We start from the raw sequence: 23,847 nt of genomic DNA on the forward strand, positions 1-23,847 counted from the left end.
GACTTGACCAAAGTCCTTGGAAATTTCTTCCCTGTGTGACTGCCCCCCAGCCTCGAAGGCTGGCATCCGTGGTTACCAGGACCCAGTCCTGTATGCCGAATCTGCGGCCCTCTTGAAGATGAGCACTCTGCAGCCACCACAGTAGAGATACCCTGGTCCTTGGAGAGAGGGTTATCAGCCGATGCATCTGAAGATGCGATCCCAACCTCTTGTCCAAGAGGTCCCACTGAAAGGTTCTTGCATGGAACCTGTCGAATGGAATTTTGCTTCGTAAGAAGTTACCATTTTTCCCAGGACCCGTGTGCAGTGATGCACCGATACCTGTTTTGGTTTCAGGAGGTCTCTGACTAGAGAGGACAGCTCCTTGGCTTTCTCCTGCGGGAGAAACACTTTTTTCTGTTCTGTGTCCAGAACCATCCCCAGGAACAGTAGGCGTGTGGTAAGAACCAGCTGTGACTTTGGAATGTATAGAATCCATCCGTGCTGTTGTAGCACTTCCCGAGATAGTGCTACTCCGACCAACAACTGCTCCTTGGACCTCGCCTTTATAAGGAGATCGTCCAAGTACGGGATAATTAAAACTTCCTTTCTCGAAGGAGTATAATCATTTCTGCCATTACCTTGGTAAAGACCCTCGGTGCCGTGGACAGTCCAAACGGCAGTGTTTGGAATTGGTAATGGCAATCCTGTACCACAAATCTGAGGTACTCCTGGTGAGGATGGTAAATGGGGACATGTAGGTAAGCCTCCTTGATGTCCAGGGATACCATGTAATCCCCCTCCTCCAGGCTTGCAATAATCGCCCTGAGCAATTCCATCTTGAACTTGAATTTTTTTATGTATGTGTTCAAGGATTTCAAATATAAAATGGGTCTCACCGAACCGTCCGGTTTCGGTACCACAAACAGTGTGGAATAGTAACCCCGTCCTTGTTGAAGTAGGGCACCTTGACTATCACCTGCTGGGTGATTCTGGGAACTGGCTGACTGGTGCAGCTTTTTCCCTCTTCCCTCGTTTTACACGCTTGCATTTCTGAAGCCGAAAGGACTGTACCTGATAATACAGTGCTTTCTGAGGCTGTGAGGAAACCTGAGGTAAAAAAATTTTCTTCCCAGCTGTTGCTGTGGATACGAGGTCCCAGAGACCATCCCCAAACAATTCCTCACCCTTATAAGGCTCTATGTGCCTTTTAAAGTCAGCATCACCTGTCCAGTGTCGGGTCTCTAATATCCTCCTGACCGAATGGACATTGCATTAATTCTGGATGCCAGCCGGCAAAATATCCCTCTGTGCATCCCTCATATATAAGACGACGTCTTATGTTCGCAAAATAGTATCCCTGTTTGACAGGGTTACAGACCACGCTGCAGCAGCACTATCTGCAGGTCTCAGTCTAGTACCTGAGTGTGTAAATACAGACTTCAGGATAGCCTCCTGCTTTTTATCAGCAGGTACCTTCAAAGTGGCCGTATCCTAAGACGGCAGTGCCACCTTTTTTGACAAACGTGTGAGCGCCTTATCCACCCTAGGGGATATCTCCCAGCGTAACTTATCCTCTGGCGGGAAAGGGTACGCCATCAGTAACTTTTTAGAAATTACCAGTTTCTTATCGGGGGAACCCACACTTTTTCACACTTCATTCACTCATTTGATGGGGGAACAAAACACTGCCTGCTTTTTCTCCCCAAACATAAAACCCTTTTTTAGTGGTACTTGGGTTAATGTCAGAAATGTGTAACACATTTTTTTTATTGCCGGGATCATGTAACGGATGTTCCTAGTGGATCGTGTATATGTCTCAACCTCGTCGACACTGGAGTCAGACTCCGTGTCGACATCTGTGTCTGCCATCTGAGGGAGCGGGCGTTTTTGAGCCCCTGATGGCCTTTGAGACGCCTGGGCAGGCGCGAGCTGAGAAGCCGGCTGTCCCATAGCTGTTACGTCATCCAGCCTTTTATGTAAGGAGTTGACACTGTCGGTTTATACCTTCCACCTATCCATCCACTCTGGTGTCGGCCCCACAGGGGGCGACATCACATTTATCGGCATCTGCTCTGCCATCACATAAGCCTCCTCATCAAACGTGTTGACACAGCCCTACCGACACACCGCACACACACAGGGAATGCTCTGACCGAGGACAGGACCCCACACAGCCCTTTGGGGAGACAGAGAGAGAGTATGCCAGCACACACCAGAGCGCTATATAATTTAGGGATTAACACTATATTGAGTGAATTTTTCCCTATAGCTGCTTGTATATACAATATTGCGCCTAAATGTAGTGCCCCCCCTCTCTTTTTAACCCTTTGAGCCTGAAAACTACAGGGGAGAGCCTGGGGAGCTGTCTTCCAGTTGCACTGTGAAGAGAAACTGGCGCCAGTGTGCTGAGAGAGATAGCTCCGCCCCTTTTTCGCTGACTTTTCTCCCGCTTTTTTATGGATTCTGGCAGGGGTATTTATCACATATATAGCCTCTGGGGCTATATATTGTGATATATATGCCAGCCAAGGTGTTTTTATTGCTGCTCAGGGCGCCCCCCCCCAGCGCCCTGCACCCTCAGTGACCGGAGTGTGAAGTGTGCATGAGGAGCAATGGCGCACAGCTGCAGTGCTGTGCGCTACCTTGGTGAAGACTGATGTCTTCTGCCGCCGATTTTCCGGACCTCTTCTTGCTTCTGGCTCTGTAAGGGGGACGGCGGCGCGGCTCCGGGACCGAACACCAAGGCCAGTTCCATGCGGTCGATCCCTCTGGAGCTAATGGTGTCCAGTAGCCTAAGAAGCCCAAGCTAGCTGCAAGCAGGTAGGTTCGCTTCTTCTCCCCTTAGTCCCTCGCTGCAGTGAGCCTGTTGCCAGCAGGTCTCACTGTAAAATAAAAAACCTAATTATATACTTTCTTTCTAGAAGCTCAGGAGAGCCCCTAGTGTGCATCCAACCTCGGCCGGGCACAAAATCTAACTGAGGCTTGGAGGAGGGTCATAGTGGGAGGAGCCAGTGCACACCAGGTGACCTAAAAGCTTTCTTTAGTTGTGCCCAGTCTCCTGCGGAGCCGCTATTCCCCATGGTCCTTTCGGAGTTCCCAGCATCCACTAGGACGTCAGAGAAACGACATTTGGACATTACCCAAGAGCTCTGATGAGATAAACTTCATTTTTCAAATACTTATCCACTAATTATACAGGTGGGACGTCACTATTGAGCGGATAATCACCGTCGAATATATTGTTTTTTCTGGACAATTTTTAGTGACCCTATTAACTATCAGTATCCGTACCACCCCATGCCCTCCCCTTGTGTATGTCCCCTTTTTTCTGTAGTATTGTTTATTAGATATTTAATACATACATAGTTTATTCTTTTTTCTATTAATTGTGGTATTTACCGATTATTATTTTAGATCAAGTAAAGAAATTTATTCACATAGTTATCTTTTGTAAAGCATTACTACAAGGCGCAATTACTAAATCCAACCTACTTTGTATCACATGACTAATTAACCAGTCTCCAGCACAGTCTAGTCACATGATGCAGCCAAACTGTGGGCACACAGGTTGCCCTATGTAAATCAAGAAATGCTGACTACTCATTGCCAGAACAGTCTTCCTTCAGAGAATGGTCTCTTGGCTCTGTTTCTGTTGGAGCATTACCAAGTGCTCTGTTCCTGCCTGTAGTAGCTCCTACCAGCATTACCAAGTGCTCTCTGGTCCTGTCCACGTCATTCTCCACATGCAGCCATCTCGCATACTCCAGTGTGGGCTTAGTGGGAGATGTACTAAGCAGTGATAAAAGTGGAGAAGTGAGCCAGTGGAGAAGCTGCTCATGGCAACCAATCATCATTAATTTGCATACTATAAAAGTATACAGAGCAGCTGGGTGGTTGCCATGGGCAACTTCTCCATTGGCTCACTTCTCCACTTTTATCACTGCTTAGTACAGTTCTGAGTGTTCCGTTACCAGTTCCAATTCCAAATTTTTACTGACTCAAACTCCTTTTGTGAGTTTCATTATTTTTAGTCTCCATCACCCACAGTAGCAGTCCTACTCTTCTAGTAAAGGCCCAGATGAATGGGAGCTTCCTCAAGTCTAATACTAATTGGAATTTTTCTTCTTCTTTTTCTTTTTTTAAATAAAATCGTGATAGCTAGGTTTTAAATAAATGTTCATAACCGAATTCAAATCATAAAAAAAAAAAAAAAAAATTTCTGAGCTGGTTTTAGAAAGTGGATAAGAGACGTGCGCCAAAAAAAAAAAAAAAGTCGATTATCAGCAGATTTTGCCGAGCTGGGAAAAGCTCAGGCTTTCATGCCCAAAGTTATTCAATTAAACAGCCTTTCTCTTATGTCCTAGGGGATACTGGGAATCTATTTAGTACCATGGGGTATAGACTGGTCCACTTGGAGCCATGGGCACTATAGAAGTTTGATAACATGTGCTGGCTCCTCCCTCTATGCCCCTCCTACCAGACTCAGTTTAGAAAATGTGCCCGAATGAGCTTTATTTTCAGGCAGGACTGGATGGCACCAGCTTTCCTGCTTCATGGGACTTGGGGTGGGGGGGGGGGGGGGGGGGGGGGACAGCCCAACCCCACTAAGGGTTATTGGTCCCGTTCCCCGCTGACAGGACGCTAGCTCCTGAGGGAACTATTCGCAAGCCCCACCACGGCAAGCAAACATTACCACAGAACGCCGCCACCCCTAACAGAGCCAGAAGAAAGAGTTGCGATTACTAAGCTGGCGTCCCGTTTAGTGGGTTGCTGGCCATTATGGCGGCATAAGGGTACGGAGACACACAGCTTCTATACAAGGCGGAATGAGTCTCCAGACTTAGTACAATGTAGTGTACACAGTACCCAGACTGGCAATACATGCTTAAAAAGGGGGCTTACTCCATTTTATGCACTCAGACACAAAAAGCCAGTATAAAGAAGAGCTGGAAGACCGGGCGCCATTGAAGGGGCAGAGCTTCTCATGAGTGGATCCAGTAGCTCACATGCGCCATTTTACCCTACTGCAGCTACACAGACGCCGACTACAGGGACGAGCAACTCCTCTGGAGAGCCTCCAGATTTCCTCAGCGGTACCAGGGGGTCATAGTAGGGGGGAGCTATATACTACTGTACTAAGTCCATAATCTAGGTACCTAGTCTGCGACACGGCTAAGCTTGACTTTAGTGATATGGGTGCCGTGTGCTGGTTCTATCCTCTGTGTCTCTCGGGAAGGGCTCTTTGTGGGTTATTTGTGCATTTAACCTTTTCCTGTGTGTGTGCTGTCACTGCTGTAGTATGTCAGGCAAAGAGTGTGTTTCATGTAAGGCACAGTGTTCCTCTTCTCAAGGGGGTTCACTAGTGTGTACTCAGTGTAGTATCCCTTTTCAGGCTAGTGAGGCGGAGCCAGCATGGCTGGACTCCATTAGGGGGATGCTTTCCATCACCTTTACTAAATTACTTTGTAATGAGAAAGAGACGCAATACTTAAGACAGTCTATGGCTGAGCTTATGCAAAAGTACTCAGTACTCAGACCAGCGTCTCAGTCCTCTACCATTTGTCCGCAAAAACGTACTTTAGCGCATATCCTGCATTCTGACTCTGATAATGAAGGGTCAGAAATGGATGAAGGTGAGGTGGACATAGAGGTACGGGAGGGTACTCTGTGGTAAGGTATAGAGGATCTCATAGATTCTATCAGAGAAGTCCTAAATATCCCTGATAAAGTGACAGAGTGTGAGGAATCTTACTTTAATATAAAGAAAAAAATCCTCACCCACTTTTCCATTATCAAAGGAACTAAATACCCTGTTTGAAAAATCGTGGGTTAATCCAGATAAGAAATTTCAAATTCCTAGGCGGTTATCGTCTTTTCCTTTTCCTCCAGATAGGAAAAAAATGGGAAAATCCACAGATAATGAATACATCAGTCTCCAGGCTCTCACATAAGAAAGAAATACCTGTTCCTGGTGCAGCCTCCCTAAAGGATACTGCTGATCGTAAGATTGAGACTACACTCAAATCTTTGTATACAGCTGCAGGTGTGGCACAGAGACCCACTATAGCAGGGCTGGCCAAACCGGTCCTCGAGTTCTACCAACAGTTCATGTTTTCCAGGCCTCCTGGAGATCTGTAGAATTGTCAGTTAGGAATGAATGCAGCACATCTTAATTAGTAATGACTACACCTGTGCACCAGCTAGGTGGTCTGGAAAATGTGTACTGTTGGTAGATCTCGAGGACTGGTTTGGCCAGCCCTGCACTATAGCATGTGGGTGGATTACTCGAGCTATTGCCAAATGGTCTGATAATTAACTTGAGGGGTTAGACACCTTACCTCAAGAGGAAATTCTGTTACTCCTGCAGCACATACAAGCCTCTGCGAACCTTATGGTGGAAGCCATTAAAGAGATAGGTTTGCTTAATGCACGCACTACAGCTAAGGCAGTGTCAGCACGCAGGGGATTATGGCTACGTCAGTGGACTGCTGACGCGGACTCCAAAAAAGGTGTGGAAGGCCTGCCTTTCACAGGTGAGGCCTTATTTGGCTATGAACTCGACAAGTGGATCTCACGAGCGACTGCGGGTAAGTCCACTATTCTACCCTCTGCAGCTCGCCCAGCCAGGAAGGCCTACTCAGGACCCAGTTTACAATCCTTTCGGACTGCCAAGTTTAGGGGCAAGGCCAGAGGTTCTTCTACTGCCGCCAGAGGTGCTAGAGGTAAACCATGCAAACCAGCGACTGCTGGTTCACAGGAACAGAGCTCAGGCTCTGCCTCCTCAAAACTTTCCTCATGACGGTGGACCGCGATGCCTGGGAGACAGGCAGATGGGAGGCCGGCTACAATTCTTCAGTCACACCTGGACAAGACCATGCCAGGATCCCTGGGTTATAGACATTATATCCCAGAGCTACAGGCTGGAGTTCCAGGATCTCCCATCTCACAGATTCTTCAAATCAGACTTACCAGTTTCACAAGAAGCAAAAGTAACCTTACAAGAAGCCATTCAAAAACTGTTACACACCCAGGTCATTGTTCCAGTTCCACTTCATCTACAGAACAAGGGATACTATTCCAGCTTGTTTGTAGTTCCGAAACCGGACGGTTCGGTAAGACAGATTCTGAACTTCAAGTCACTGAACCCATACTTACGAGTGTTCAAGTTCAAGATGGAGTCTCAGAGTGGTGAGCTCAGGTCTGGAAGAGGGGGAATCCCTAGCGTCTCTGGATGTCAAGAATGCGTACCTTCACATTCCGATCTGGCCGCCTCATCAGGCTTTTCTACAATTTGCACTGCAGGACTGTCACTACCAGTTTCAGGCCCTGCCTTTTGGTCTCTCCACGGCACCGAGGGTGTTCACCAAAGTGATGGCAGAGATGATAATGTTACTCCGCAGACAGGGAAAGAACGTAATTCTTTACCTGGACGATCTTCTGATAAAGGCTGCGTCCAGGGAGCAGTTGTTGGAGAACATTGGTCTCACGACCAGATTACTCCTGGATCATGGGTGGATTCTGAACCTACCAAAATCTCACCTAGAACCAACGCAGAAACGTCATTTCCTGTGAATGATACTGAACACAAAGTCTCGGAGAGTGTTCCTTCACTTGGAAAAGGAAATGGTGATCCGGTCGAAGTTTCGGGTTGTCTTGAAGCCAACCCGAATCTCAGTACATCTGTGCATTTGCCTTCTGGGGAAAATGGTGGCTTCTTACGAAGCAATTCAGTATGGAAGATTTCATGCAAGGTCCTTCCAGCTGGATCTGTTGGACAAATGGTCCGGATCACATCTTCACATGCATCAGCGGATTTGTCTGTTGCCAAAAGCCAGGATCTCCCTCCTGTAGTGGCTACAAACTTCTCACCTAGTGGAGGGTCGAAGGTTCGGGATTCAGAATTGGATTCTGCTAACCACAGATGAAAGCTTTAGAGATTGGGGTGCAGTCACCCAGGGGGTGCAGTTTCAAAGATGATGGTCAAGTCAGGAAATCGTTCTTCCAATAAGCATCCTGGAACTCAGGACTATCTACAACTCCCTTCTGCAGGCCTCATCTCTTCTTCAGAATCAGGCCATCCAAGTTCAGTCGGACAATGTGTCAGCGATGTCTTACATCAACTGGCAGGGCGGAACGAGGTGTCAAGAATTCTCCTCTGGGCAGAAAAACACGCCATGGCATTGTCGGCAATTTTCATTCTGGGAGTAGACAACTGGAAAGCAGACTTCCTCAGCAGACACAAGGTGTTCCAGTGGCTGACACATCAGTGGGGTTATCCACAAATCGACATGATGGCCTCTCGACTCAACAAGAAGCTCAAGTGGTATTGTTCCAGGTCGAGGGACCCACAAGCTGTAGCGGTCGACGCCCTGACAACTCTGTGTGTCTACCAGCTGGTGTACATGTTCCCTCCCATTTCTCTGATCCCAAGAGTTCTCAAAAGAATAAAAAGGAAAAGAGTTCAAGCAATTCTCATTGCTCCGGACTGGCGGCGAAGGGCCAGGTATGAGGATCTTCTCGAGATGCTAATCGAAGATCCGTGGCCTCTGCCTCTTCGAGAGGATTTTCTGCAACAGGGCCCATTCGTCTATCAAAACTTACCACAGCTACGTTTGACGGCATGGAAGTTGAACGGCTGATTCTAGCCAGGAGAAGGATTCCTGACAAGGTTATCCAGACTATGATCCAAGCCAGGAAGGGGGTAACAGCAAAACATTACCATCGTATCTGGAAAAAATATGTCTCTTGGTGTGAGAGCAGACAATATTCTATGGTGGAATTTCTTCTGGGACGTTTCCTGCTTTATCTGCAGTCGGGAGTTGTTGTGGGCCTACGACTAGGCTCCATAAAAGTGCAGATTTCGGCCTGGTCTATTTTCTTTCAGAAACAACATGCTTCTCTCCCTGAAATTCAGACGTTCTTGAAAGGTGTTCACATCCAACCACCCTTTGTGCCTCCCACAGCACCTTGGGGTCACAATTTGGTTCTGACTTTCCTCCATTCGGACTAGTTTGAACCGTTATAGGGGGTAGACATAAAGTATCTTACGTGGAAGACCGTCATGCTGTTGGCCTTGGCTTCAGCAAGGCGTGTGTCGGAGCTGGGGGCGTTGTCTCACAAGAGCCTCTACTTGATATTCCATGAGGAGCTGAACTCAGGACTCATCAGCAATTCCTTCCTAAGGTGGTTTCGGCGTTTCACATCAACAAGCCAATTGTGGTACCAGTTGTTGCTGACACCTCTGCTACTTCAAAGTCCTTGGATGTTGTAAGGGCTTTGAAGGTATATGTAAAGCAAACTGCTCGTCACAGGAAATCGGACTCACTGTTCGTTTTATATGATGCCAACAAGATTGGCATCATATAAAAAGCAGTCAATTGCTCACTGGATCAGGCTCACTATCCAGCATGCTTATTCCACGGCAGACTTGCCGATACCTAAATCTGTACAGGCCCAATCGGTCGGTGGGTTCCTCTTAAACCGCTGCCCAGGGTGTCTCGGCATTACAGCTTTGCCGAGTAGCTATTTGGTTGGGTTCGAACACGTTTGCCAATTTTACAAGTTTGATACCTTGGCCTCTGAGGACCTTCAGTTTGGTCAGTCAGTTCTGCAGGAACTTCAGCACTCTCCCACCCGGTTTGGGAGCTTTGGTACTTCCCCATGGTACTCAATGGATTCCCAGTATCCCCTAGGACGTAAGAGAAAATAGGATTTTAATTACCTACCTGTAAATCTTTTTCTCGTAGTCCGTAGGGGATACTGGGCGTCCCCCCGATGCTTCTTTTGTTTCTACACGGTTACTTGTTTAACTACTGTTGTTTGGTTCAGCTGTTGCTGTTCCGGTTTTCAAGTTGGGTTAGCATGGCTTTCCTCTTGTTCTGGTTGTGCTGGTTCGTTGGAATCTCACCACTTTCCTTATCTATATCCTTCTCTCAAAGTATGTCCGTCTCCTTGGGCACAGTTTCCTAGACTGAGTCTGGTAGGAGGGGCATAGAAGGAGGAGCCATGGCTCCAAGTGGAACTGTCTATACACCATGGTACTAAATGGATTCCCAGTATCCCCTACGGACTACGAGAAAAGGATTTACCGGTAGGTAATTAAAGTCCTATTTTTACCTGCATGGTAAACACTGGGTTAACGTGTGCCAACCCATTTATTCTGCGTAAAAAGCGGGATGGGTTTTCCCCGTGTGTTAAACCCCAAAGGGTGCCTTCTATCCTGAACTTTTCCTCACAGCTCCTGAAGCTGCAAGGAAAAGTCCCCATCTGTGATATAATGCGCAGGGTAAACCACACTAAATGAAATGGTGGCCACAGGTAATTAGCTAATTAGATTCCCTCAAAATGAGTTTTACTGAACACAGAAGACAATTGCTAGTTTAGCAATAAAATAAAAAATGTGTTTCTCTTTTATCCAGTCACACAGCTTTCCACCAGAAAGCACAGCAATAGAGTGGGGATGTACTGAAGTACCAAGAAGGGCTGTTAGGGGAGGTACACATGGAGCGATATTAGCTTATTTTCTAAGTGATCCATCGAGATGACTTAGAAATTAAGCACTGATTGCTCCGTGTGTATACCCCATAGCGATAGCAATGCCATCGCTATCACCAGCTGAAATGTTGACTGCATGCAGTCAAGATCTGGGTAGATCGCAAGGCTCTCAATGAGCCTTGTGGTCTAGATAGGATCAGACAGACACCCGCTGTGATGTGTGCTAAGCCCACATCGGGCTCGGCACACTTCGCGCTGAGCCCGAATCGCAACGCGTGTACCCCCCATTAGACCTCAGTACTTGCTCACAAATTTGGCTTCCCTTGTAACTCCGTAAAAACGCTTTTAAAATAAATATCGCGGGTCGCAGCAGGTAGCCTGACACGGGTGCTACCTGGATGCGACCCGCGTCAGTCCCCTTTCCCACTGCAGTCACCAACCCAGCATATTGCTGGGCTGGTGACGTTGCCGGTGACGCGGCAGGGGCGGCGCTTGGAGATCACATGATCTCTAAGCGCCGCCTGTCTATTCACTGTGAACGGGAAGCCGGCTCCCGTTTACACAGCACAGTTTGCGGGTAGAAGCAGTGTTCGACCCTTTTACACCAACCAACAACACTGGTTATGCACGCTCATATGCCATAATCCGTGTTATATGCTGGAGGTGTAAAAGCGGTCACTTACAGCAGCTAATTACCTCCACGGGGCTATGCAATTAGCCCTGATGCCGGCAATTATAGGAGATTTTGTTTTGCCTGCCACCAAATCTCCAATAAGCTTGCATTTTTTACCCAATTATGGCCACGAAAACATACTGGATACATGGAAAGGTTGCAGACCTAAGTTTTTGCCTGAAAATGGAACATACTGTATATCAGGTGGAAAAAACAAGAGCCAATCGGATAGCCCCCCAAAAAAAATGTGTGTGCTGAAAAGATTTTCAGGACTAATTAAATACACCCCTAAGCTCTCTCCAATGACAACGTGTGCGTTTTTTACATCCCTGCGATCAGGTAGTCGCCGCCTACAGGGAGAGGGGGTAGTCGCTGTGCAGGGGTGCGAACTCATGTGCAGAGAGCTGCACAAACAAAAGTTTGTGCAGTCTCTGCACAGCTCAGAACTTACCCTCCCAGGGCGATGATCTGGCCAGGAGCGGACGTCAGGAACCCTCCTTTCAAACGGCTGGACCCGCCTGCGTTTTTCCAGACACTCCCTGGAAGCGGTCAGGTGACACCCACAAACAGCCTCTTCCTGTCAACACCCCCCCCCCTCCCCCCCGAGACACGCTCAGCTGCGCTCTGTGGAGGTAATTCAGACCTAATTGTAGCAGTAAATTTGTTAGCAGATGGGCAAAACCATGTACACTGCAGGTGTGGCAGATATAACATTTGCAAAGAGTTAGATTTGGGTGGGTTATATTGTTTCTGTGCAGGGTAAGTACTGGGCTCTTTATTTTTACACTTCACTTTAGATTTCAGTTTTAACACACCACACCAAATCTAACTCTCTCTGCACATGTCACACCTGCCCCCCCTTCCTCACCCCTGCAGTGCACATGGTTTTCCCCATCTGCTAACAAATTTGCTGCAACGATCAGGTCTGAATTAGGCCCAGTATGTGGGGGAGAGGGGGAATATAACTAGTGGGGGTGGGAGAGGGTTGAGCTAAAGGTTAATAGTTAAATGATGATGGAGGGGCCAGGGGGTAAAATAATAATGAGGGTGTGGTTTATAAAAACATGGATATTTTTATGCTACGAAGGGAGTGTGGAGATTACTATTAATAGGATTTAAGACCACTGGTGGGTGTCTATTGCCAATGAGTGGGTGGGAAGTTATTTTATAATGGGGGCCTATGGACAAGGGTGGGGACTAGGGGGATGCAAAATATCCCCTAGATATATTCTTTTTTTAATAAAACATTTTAATATTTTACTAAAAAATACTTTTTAAACTTTATTTAGTAATATAAAAACAAATGTATAATTTCTGAGCGGTTTTGTGGGGAAAATATTGTCAGTTAAGTGGTTAATCAACATCTGTATTGCTGCTGCACCATTAGCCATTCTAAATTCTGCATAACCAATGATACTCATAAGTTAATTCATATCTAAATAAGCCTCACTGGAGGCAAAAGATTGTTAAAGTTGCTGTTTGTGAAGTATGCACCAGTTGCTGGCTTTTAATGGACAACATCCATGTCCTAAAACAGTCATTTAAAAAATATCCTTCAACCCTTTAGATAACATTTCTAAAACTGAAATATATGGAAACGAAACAGACATAAAAACTGGACGACGTACAATTCTGCATGTTTTAGATTAATGTACCTGAATACTGTGAATTCCATTGAGACTGCCAATCCTCTGCTCAATCGTCTGGACACAAGAATTGCAGGTCATCCCCTCCACGGGGATAATAGACAGCAGTGCCTTTGAATCCATTGCCATGAAGATTCAATCACTAAGTAGTAAGAAAGAAAAAAACAATTCAGTGTACATACAGGGAGCAAACAGAGGCCACAAAGATACGACACCTCACAAACATATATTAATTAACATATAAAAATGTATAATTAGACAATAAACATTCAGGACAAAGGCACAAGAGTTAAATGCTAAAACATACAATACTACTAAACGGTTGCAACCACATAGCTCTATGATAGACTAGTGTCCACAACTGTGCGTGTGTACCGTTTTCCTGCAGAGATCGGGTATTAAATCAACCAATGCTGAATAGTGATGTCACCAATTCACCCCAGCAGCAATGCTGGCTAATCTGATTTCCTACTGACAGCTACATTATATCTCTGCTCTAGAGCTTTCTGTCCAAAAAGGGAATTTATCTTTTACAAGCAAATATTGTGTACCAATCTGCAGCAAATATAAATACGTATACATCTCAATAGATTAATTTCAAATACTTTCACCTGAACTATATTTTTCTCAACTTGACGAGATCTATGCTAGAAACACAACACAGACTTGATGCTATAAGCTTGCAATATTAACAGCCTACACACAGTAAATTGGTGACTAACAATTATGAATGACTAGCAGCGCCTACCCTTCGTTGACGAATGATTATTTATTTTATTCAGTGATGCAGCGCGATTATTTTATTTTTTTCTTTCCTAGTGTTTTATTCGCTCGTCTGTCTTAATAACAGGATTTTAGTACTTACCAAAAAATCCCTTTCTCCGAGTTCATAGGGAATGCTGGAGTTCAATACCATGGGGGTATAGATGGGTGATCAGGTGAGCTGGCACTTTAAAATTTTGAATGTGTGACTGACTGGCTCCTCCTCCTCTAAAACCCTTCCCGGATCAGTTAAGAAACTGTGCCCGAGGAGAGACGGCAACACAACCAACAGAGGAGGAGGTAAGCAAGACAGCCATAAAGAGAGATCCTTGTAAAACAGGACCCTCAGAAACACAGATAGACATTGGACATGTGTGTACGTGTGTATATGTCTATGTACAGTGATCGCGCTGAGCCAAAAAAAGAGTGGGTCCCAAGTACCCCTCACCTTCAAAAATTGGGGTCCTAACTTACCCTTTCTGGGTCCCACCAGAATGAAGAAAAATACTATTTTTTTAAGACGGGAGGTTAAAATACAGTAGTTGCAGCATTACTATTAAACTGCCATTTAAACACACGGTGGGCAAACACTACAAAAATGATGGCTAACTTGGCCAGTCACAAGTAGGAGTATAGTTGATCTCCCAAAAGCAGCTTATCTTTTTCTTTTGGTAATGTAAAGTTCTGCTATATAAACCTGTGTATTTTAATTTAAATGGCTCTTTACTGTATTTTAATCTCATCTTAAAAAAAAACCAAAAAAACAATAATAAGTTTACTTTAAATCCGCGGGAACAGTAAGAACCAAGCAACCCCCACCTTCCCCCACCCCAAACCAGTGAGCATCCGGAACCTGGCACACTGAAGTATTCTTATTCCAAGTGCTGACTGCCAAAGACTGTATCAACATTTTATTCCGTGCAAACAGGACAAGAGTTGCAAGTTAAATATTGCTCTATTAATTTCTATTTTTTACTATCAACCAAAAATACTATTTTTGAATCAGTGGTTCTTGATCCTAAACTCCTGTATCCACATCAGGGCATGGTTTCCAGCATTCTTGCCATAAGCGTATTAATCTGTGTCCCACATGTACTACTTACTGTTACAAATGGTATTCCGTAAGATCTGGAAACCCTGCCTGTTGGGAGTACCCAAGATCCACTGTTCTCAAATAATATAGTCTTATTGTTAGACAATGTAAATACAACAATCCCCAACTGCAGGGGCATGCATCATGTAGCTGGCCATGGTTTTCTGCAAGCCAGAGGCTGGGGGGTATGTGCTGTAACAGTAAATGCACGCCCCCCCCTCCTCTCCCCACCTTGTGCAGATCAGGTTTCTCAGCTGCACTCGGTCCCCAGCCGCATTCTCCTGATTTCGGGGCTGGGCGAAGAGCGAGTGCTCTGTGAGTGCGCTCTGTTATCGGTTTCCTCCGATCCAGGCGAAATCTCCACCAGCACCACTTCCTACTACGTTTTTACAATGATGCAAACAGCTCCCCCGGACCACTGAGCATCTGGGACCTCCACAGCCGTAAGAAAACAGAGAGCACGGACCCCCACTCCGCCCAGCCCTGCCGTCGCGGGAACACTCAGATCACCCCCCACACGCACACCTGCTGACTGTAACACAAACTTATCAAATCCTGCAGCCATGCCAGAGACACTGATTGGAGCACACCTTCCCGGAGCAGGTCCTTCACACTGACCACCAGGAGAGGCACAAGGCTCCACCTCCTGTTACTATAGCATGCAGCCGATTGGCTGCAGCGGAGCGCATCCTGGGAGACCATCCCATTTTAGAAATGTGAATCCCCGGCCCTCAAAATAGGGTAAAATATGCGCTATAGCGCATTTTTGCAAACACTATATAGAGATAGCCTATTTATATACACACATATATATATATATATATATATATATATATATATATATAATAAGAATTTACTCACCGGTAATTCTATTTCTCGTAGTCCGTAGTGGATGCTGGGAACTCCGTAAGGACCATGGGGAATAGCGGGCTCCGAAGGAGGCTGGGCACTCTAGAAAGATTTATGACTACCTGGTGTACACTGGCTCCTCCCACTATGACCCTCCTCCAAGCCTCAGTTAGGACACTGTGCCCGGACGAGCTGACATAATAAGGAAGGATTTAGAATCCCGGGTAAGACTCTTACCAGCCACACCAATCACACCGTACAACTCGTGATACTATATCCAGTTTGACAGTATGAAAACAACTGAGCCTCTCAACAGATGGCTCAACAATAACCCTTTAGTTAACAATAACTATTTACAAGTATTGCAGACAATCCGCACTTGGGATGGGCGCCCAGCATCCACTACGGACTACGAGAAATAGAATTACCGGTGAGTAAATTCTTATTTTCTCTGACGTCCTAGTGGATGCTGGTAACTCCGTAAGGACCATGGGGATTATACCAAAGCTCCCAAACGGGCGGGAGAGTGCGGATGACTCTGCAGCACCGAATGAGAGAACTCCAGGTCCTCCTCAGCCAGGGTATCAAATTTGTAGAATTTTGCCCCTGACCAAGTAGCTGCTCGGCAAAGTTGTAAAGCCGAGACCCCTCGGGCAGCCGCCCAAGATGAGCCCACCTTCCTTGTGGAATGGGCATTTACAGATTTTGGCTGTGGCAGGCCTGCCACAGAATGTGCAAGCTGAATTGTACTACAAATCCAGCGAGCAATAGACTGCTTAGAAGCAGGAGCACCCAGCTTGTTGGGTGCATACAGGATAAACAGCGAGTCAGATTTTCTGACTCCAGCCGTCCTGGAAACATATATTTTCAGGGCCCTGACAATGTCTAGCAACTTGGAGTCCTCCAAATCCTTAGTAGCCGCAGGCACCACAATAGGCTGGTTCAGGTGAAACGCTGACACCACCTTAGGGAGAAATTGGGGACGAGTCCTTAATTCTGCCCTATCCATATGGAAAATCAGATAAGGGCTTTTACATGATAAAGCCGCCAATTCTGACACTCGCCTGGCTGAAGCCAAGGCCAATAACATGACCACTTTCCACGTGAGATATTTCAGATCCACGGTTTTTAGTGGCTCAAACCAATGTGATTTTAAGAAACTCAACACCACGTTGAGATCCCAAGGTGCCACAGGAGGCACAAACGGGGACTGAATATGCAGCACTCCTTTCACAAATGTCTGAACTTCAGGGACTGAAGCTAGTTCTTTTTGAAAGAAAATCGACAGAGCTGAGATCTGTACTTTAATGGAGCCTAGTTTTAGGCCCATATTCACTCCTGCTTGCAGGAAATGCAGAAATCGACCTAGTTGAAATTCCTCTGTTGGGGCCTTTTTGGCCTCGCACCATGCAACATATTTCCGCCATATGCGGTGATAATGCTTTGCCGTAACATCTTTCCTGGCCTTAATAAGCGTAGGAATGACTTCTTCCGGAATACCCTTTTCCTTTAGGATCCGGTGTTCAACCGCCATGCCGTCAAACGCAGCCGCGGTAAGTCTTGGAACAGACAGGGCCCCTGCTGTAGCAGGTCCTGTCTGAGCGGTAGAGGCCACGGGTCCTCTGAGAGCATCTCTTGAAGTTCCGGGTACCACGCTCGTCTTGGCCAATCCGGAACCACGAGAATTGTGTTTACTCCTCGCTTTCTTATTATTCTCAATACCTTTGGTATGAGAGGCAGAGGAGGGAACACATAAACCGACTGGTACACCCACGGTGTCACTAGAGCGTCCACAGCTACCGCCTGAGGGTCCCTTGACCTGGCGCAATATCTTTTTAACTTTTTGTTGAGGCGGGACGCCATCATGTCCACCTGTGGTTTTTCCCAACGGTTTACCAGCATCTGGAAGACTTCTGGATGAAGTCCCCAATCTCCCGGGTGGAGGTCGTGTCTGCTGAGGAAGTCTGCTTCCCAGTTGTCCACTCCCGGAATGAACACTGCTGACAGTGCTAGTACATGATTCTCCGCCCATCGGAGGATTCTTGTGGCTTCTGCCATCGCCATCCTGCTTCTTGTGCCGCCCTGTCGATTTACATGGGCGACTGCCGTGATGTTGTCTGACTGGATCAGCACCGGCTGGTGTAGGAGCAGGGATTTTGCTTGACTTAGGGCATTGTAGATGGCCCTTAGTTCCAGAATATTTATGTGAAGGTAAGTCTCCTGACTCGACCATAGTCCTTGGAAGTTTCTTCCCTGTGTGACTGCCCCCCAGCCTCGAAGGCTGGCATCCGTGGTCACCAGGACCCAGTCCTGTATGCCGAACCTGCGGCCCTCTAGAAGATGGGCACTCTGCAGCCACCACAGTAGAGACACCCTGGTTCTTGGAGACAGGGTTATCAAGCGATGCATCAGAAGATGCGATCCGGACCACTGGTCCAACAGGTCCCACTGAAAGATTCTGGCATGGAACCTGCCGAAGGGAATTGCTTCGTAAGAAGCCACCATCTTTCCCAGGACCCGCGTGCAGCGATGCACAGATACCTGTTTTGGTTTCAGGAGGTCTCTGACTAGAGATGACAACTCCCTGGCTTTTTCCTCCGGGAGAAACACTTTTTTCTGGACTATATCCAGAATCATACCCAGGAACAGTAACCGTGTCGTCGGAACCAGCTGTGACTTCGGGATATTCAGAATCCAGCCGTGCTGGTGCAGCACCTCCTGAGATAGTGCTACTCCCACCAACAACTGTTCCTTGGACCTCGCTTTTATTAGGAGATCGTCCAAGTACGGGATAATTAAAACTCCCTTTTTTCGAAGGAGTATCATCATTTCCGCCATCACCTTGGTAAATACCCTTGGTGCCGTGGACAGTCCAAACGGCAGCGTCTGGAATTGGTAATGGCAATCCTGTACCACAAATCTGAGGTACTCCTGGTTAGGATGGTAAATGGGGACATGCAAGTAGGCATCCTTGATGTCCAGGGATACCATGTAATCCCCCTCTTCCAGGCTCGCAATAACCGCCCTGAGCGATTCCATCTTGAACTTGAATTTTTTTATGTATGTGTTCAAGGATTTCAAATTTAAAATGGGTCTCACCGAACCATCCGGTTTCGGTACCACAAATAGTGTGGAATAGTAACCCCGGCCTTGTTGAAGTAGGGGTACCTTGATTATCACCTGCTGGGAATACAGCTTGTGAATTGCTGCTAGCACCGCCTCCCTGTCTGAGGGAGCAATCGGCAAGGCAGATTTTAGGAACCGGTGGGGTGGAGACGCCTCGAATTCCAGTTTGTACCCCTGAGATACTATTTGAAGGATCCAGGGATCCACCTGTGAGCGAGCCCACTGATCGCTGAAATTCTTGAGGCGGCCCCCCACCGTACCAGGCTCCGCCTGTGGAGCCCCACCGTCATGCGGCGGACTTGGCAGAAGAAGCGGGGGAGGACTTTTGCTCCTGGGAACCTGCTGTTTGTTGCAGCCTTTTTCCCCTACCTCTGCCTCTGGATAGAAAAGACCCGCCTTTTCCACGCCTGTTTTTCTGGGTCCGAAAGGACTGAACCTGATAAAACGGCGCCTTCTTAGGCTGTGAGGGGACATGGGGTAAAAATGCTGACTTCCCAGACGTTGCTGTGGAAACTAGGTCCGAGAGACCATCCCCAATTAATTCCTCACCCTTATATGGCAACACTTCCATGTGCCTTTTAGAATCTGCATCTCCTGTCCACTGGCGAGTCCATAAGCCTCTCCTAGCAGAAATGGACAATGCACTAACTTTAGATGCCAGTCGGCAGATTTCCCTCTGTGCATCTCTCATATATAAGACTGAGTCTTTTATATGGTCTATGGTTAACAGGATCGTGTCTCTGTCTAATGTGTCAATATTTTCTGACAGTTTATCTGACCACGCAGCGGCAGCACTGCACATCCAAGCTGACGCAATAGCTGGCCTAAGTATAATGCCTGAGTGTGTATATACAGACTTCAGGATCGCCTCCTGCTTTCTATCAGCAGGTTCGTTGAGGGCGGCCGTATCCGGAGACGGTAGTGCCACCTTTTTAGACAAACGTGTGAGCGCTTTATCCACCCTAGGAGGTGTTTCCCAACGTGACCTATCCTCTGGCGGGAAAGGGAACGCCATTAGTACCTTCTTAGGAATTACCAATTTTTTATCAGGGAAAACCCACGCTTCTTCACACACTTCATTTAATTCATCTGATGGGGGAAAAACTACGGGTAGTTTTTTCTCCCCAAACATAATACCCTTTTTAGTGGTACCTGTATTTATATCAGAAATGTGTAACACCTCTTTCATTGCCTCAATCATGCAGTGAATGGCCTTAGTGGGCATCAGGTTAGACTCATCGTCGTCGACACTGGTGTCAGTATCAGTGTCGACATCTGGGTCTGCGGTCTGAGGTAGCGGGCGTTTTAGAGCCCCTGATGACCTGTGCGACGCCTGGACAGGCACGAGCTGAGAAGTCGGCTGTCCCACATTTGGCATGTCGTCAAATTTCTTATGTAAGGAGTCTATACGTGCACTCATTTCTTTCCATAAGCTCAACCACTCAGGTGTCTGCCCCGCAGGGGGTGACATCCCTTCTAAAGGCATCTGCTCCGTCTCCACATCATTATCCTCATCAAACATGTCGACACAGCCGTACCGACACACCGCACACACACAAGGAATGCTCCAACAGAGGACAGGACCCACAAAAGCCCTTTGGGGGGACAGAGTGAGAGTATGCCAGCACACACCAGAGCGCTATATAATGCAGGGACTAACTGAGTTATGTCCCCTATAGCTGCTTTTTCTATATAATTTATACAGCGCCTAAATTTAGTGCCCTCCCTCTCTTTTTTTTTTACCCTTTTCTGTAGTGTAGACTGCAGGGGAGAGCCAGGGAGCTTCCTTCCAGCGGATCTGTGAAGGAGAAATGGCGCCAGTGTGCTGCAGGAGATAGCTCCGCCCCTTTTCCGCGGACTATTCTCCCGCTCTTTTCTGGATTCTGGCAGGGGTATTTTCCACATATATAGCCTCTGGGGCTATATATTGTGGTATTTTTGCCAGCCAAGGTGTTATAATTGCTTCTCAGGGCGCCCCCCCCCAGCGCCCTGCACCCTGCACCCTCAGTGACCGGAGTGTGAAGTGTGTGTGAGCAGCAATGGCGCACAGCTGCAGTGCTGTGCGCTACCTTGGTGAAGACTGATGTCTTCTGCCGCCGATTTTCCGGACCTCTTCTTGCTTCTGGCTCTGTAAGGGGGATGGCGGCGCGGCTCCGGGACTGAACACCAAGGACTGGGCCTGCGGTCGATCCCTCTGGAGCTAATGGTGTCCAGTAGCCTAAGAAGCCCAATCCGGCTGCAAGCAGGCGAGTTCGCTTCTTCTCCCCTTAGTCCCTCACTGCAGTGAGCCTGTTGCCAGCAGGTCTCACTGAAAATAAAAAACCTAAATCTATACTTTCTAAGGGCTCAGGAGAGCCCCTAGTGTGCATCCAACCTCGGCCGGGCACAAAATCTAACTGAGGCTTGGAGGAGGGTCATAGTGGGAGGAGCCAGTGCACACCAGGTAGTCATAAATCTTTCTAGAGTGCCCAGCCTCCTTCGGAGCCCGCTATTCCCCATGGTCCTTACGGAGTTCCCAGCATCCACTAGGACGTCAGAGAAATATATATATATATATATATATATATATATATATATATATATATATATATATATATATATATATATATATATATATATATATATATATATATATATATACACACACATATATCTATCTATCTATCTATCTATATATATAAAACAAATGGAAGCGTCCCGGCACTCCACTCTAAAAACCACTACTGCTGAGGTGCCTTCCCTGTGGGGGATGCACGCAATCCCAGATAGACAATGTGGATGTTGTTGGGCGGCACTCATACAGACTCCACGGCATGAGAAAAAAGTGGAAATTTATTCAGCCAACATGTTTCGGGGAACGTGGCCCCGTCCTCAGGGCCAGACTAAACATACACAGTGGTGACATGACTTATATAGTGAGAACACCACTAAAACATTAAGTGCAAATCATACTCACCTGCCACGAGACGCTGCCGCCCGCCGAGCCGTCCAGCCACACTTCCGTGTCACCTTCCAGTGACGTCAGCGGCGCGCCGCATCGCAGGCGAGTATCCCAGGGAACCAGACTGTTTACACTGGTGGTCACCTAGGGAACAAATAAAAGCCAAAAAACTTTATGCAATACTGACATACACAAACTGACAGTGATAATGTTAATAGACTAACATTAATGTTAGTCTATTAACATTATCACTGTCAGTTTGTGTATGTCAGTATTGCATAAAGTTTTTTGGCTTTTATTTGTTCCCTAGGTGACCACCAGTGTAAACAGTCTGGTTCCCTGGGATACTCGCCTGCGACGCGGCGCGCCGCTGACGTCACTGGAAGGTGATACGGAAGTGTGGCTGGACGGCTCGGCGGGCGGCAGCGTCTCGTGGCAGGTGAGTATGATTTGCACTTAATGTTTTAGTGTTGTTCTCACTATATAAGTCATGTCACCACGGTGTATGTTTAGTCTGGCCCTGAGGACGGGGCTACGTTCCCCGAAACATGTTGGCTGAATAAATTTCCACTTTTTTCTCATGCCGTGGAGTCTGTATGAGTGCCGCCCAACAACATCCACATTTTATATATATATATATATATATATATATATATATATATATACATACATACATACATACATACATATAAACAATAACCAGTTGCGCTAAGTGAAAAACGTTTAGGGCACAATAGTCCTTGGAGGAATTTGGCAGCCAGTCCCCAAATACAAGTCCTCTTGCCAGTTGAGAACTGGTGGTTTAGCGATGAATAAAACAGATGTAGGGGAGCGCTTAAATAACAGTCTCTTTATGATTTTCCTAAAGGTTCTTTCGGATTGATAATCCACAATTCAATAGATGTTTTCTAGAAGAAACCCTCTCACCAAAGTCACCCAGACAACAAAATCACTTGTTAGTCCATATCTTTTGTAAAAAAAAGTTTACATTTATTAAAACTCTTTTTATATAAATATATTCATACGACTCTTACATTTATCTCGACATTCATGGGATATGAGGTCTTATATGACTTGCTGTCAACCCCAGCCGGGGGGAGCTCCTATGACAGCCTGTCCTCCCACTATATCTAAGATAATCCCACAACGCGTTTCATCTATACAAACTTCCTCAGGGGTGTCTTTAACATAAAATAAAACATAAAACATATTTTACATAAAATTCATATATAGGACTAATAAAATGGCCTGATCTGGGTGTTGGCAAATACATAGGAAAAGACTAACTGATTACTATATAGTGCGGACAATTCTTTCAGAAATGTTACAACTATCCAATTTTAACCGTAACCATTGGTACACTTCCCATATTGGGAATAGTTAAATGGGGAAGGATTGGAAAAATTGAGAAATTTAAAAAAAATACTACTAAAGAAATGCCATTAGGTATTTAATAACCTCATATTGTATATAGAATTATAATGTATCTCCTTATTATCCCCTTTAACATTAGTCATCACGCAACTGTAATTGTACATATGTACACACATGTATATACAGCAAGTAGTGATGAATCTTATATATACATCCAGAGATAATTACACTTCGACATTGCTCAGTTGTATCATCTAAACTACATAAAGGACTTCGTTTGAAATAACTTACTTTCTACGTGCAAGAGCAGATGTCTTAACTGTAAGTTTGTGAAAACTGGGAAGCTCCCATACAATTACAACTTTGTGGACATAAAATCATTATTCCCAAATTTTTAATTTTAGTTTTAATTCTATTCAAATACAATCTCAAAATTCATACTTACATTAAAATAAAATCAATTGACCTAATTTAGCAAGATGATCCCTTTTTAGCAAGGTGATCCCAGAATTCTATTAACCAGCATTCCAGAATATCCGAATATCTCTATAGCAGTCGTTTTTCTAAGACAAAAAAATAAGAATTTACTTACCGATAATTCTATTTCTCGTAGTCCGTAGTGGATGCTGGGGACTCTGTCAGGACCATGGGGAATAGCGGCTCCGCAGGAGACAGGGCACAAAAGTAAAAGCTTTAGGATCAGGTGGTGTGCACTGGCTCCTCCCCCTATGACCCTCCTCCAAGCCTCAGTTAGGATACTGTGCCCGGACGAGCGTACACAATAAGGAAGGATTTTGAATCCCGGGTAAGACTCATACCAGCCACACCAATCACACTGTACAACCTGTGATCTGAACCCAGTTAACAGCATGATAACAGCGGAGCCTCTGAAAAGATGGCTCACAAA

General features: G+C 46.2%; 1 protein-coding gene across 3 annotated transcripts in view; it reads right to left on the reverse strand.

The window, feature by feature from the left end:
• The window catches only part of ATP7A (ATPase copper transporting alpha), a 461,725-nt gene that overhangs the window by 372,326 nt on the left and 65,552 nt on the right, over nucleotides 1-23,847 (reverse strand). For all 3 annotated transcript variants that reach the window (XM_063937168.1, XM_063937169.1, XM_063937170.1), the window contains exon 2: nucleotides 12,805-12,937. In XM_063937168.1, coding sequence (XP_063793238.1) covers nucleotides 12,805-12,924 — 120 coding nt within the window. In that variant the 5' untranslated portion in view covers nucleotides 12,925-12,937. The remainder of the gene's footprint in view (nucleotides 1-12,804; nucleotides 12,938-23,847) is intronic.

Source organism: Pseudophryne corroboree, chromosome 8 (genome assembly GCF_028390025.1).
Source record: "Pseudophryne corroboree isolate aPseCor3 chromosome 8, aPseCor3.hap2, whole genome shotgun sequence".
Taxonomy (NCBI): domain Eukaryota; kingdom Metazoa; phylum Chordata; class Amphibia; order Anura; family Myobatrachidae; genus Pseudophryne; species Pseudophryne corroboree.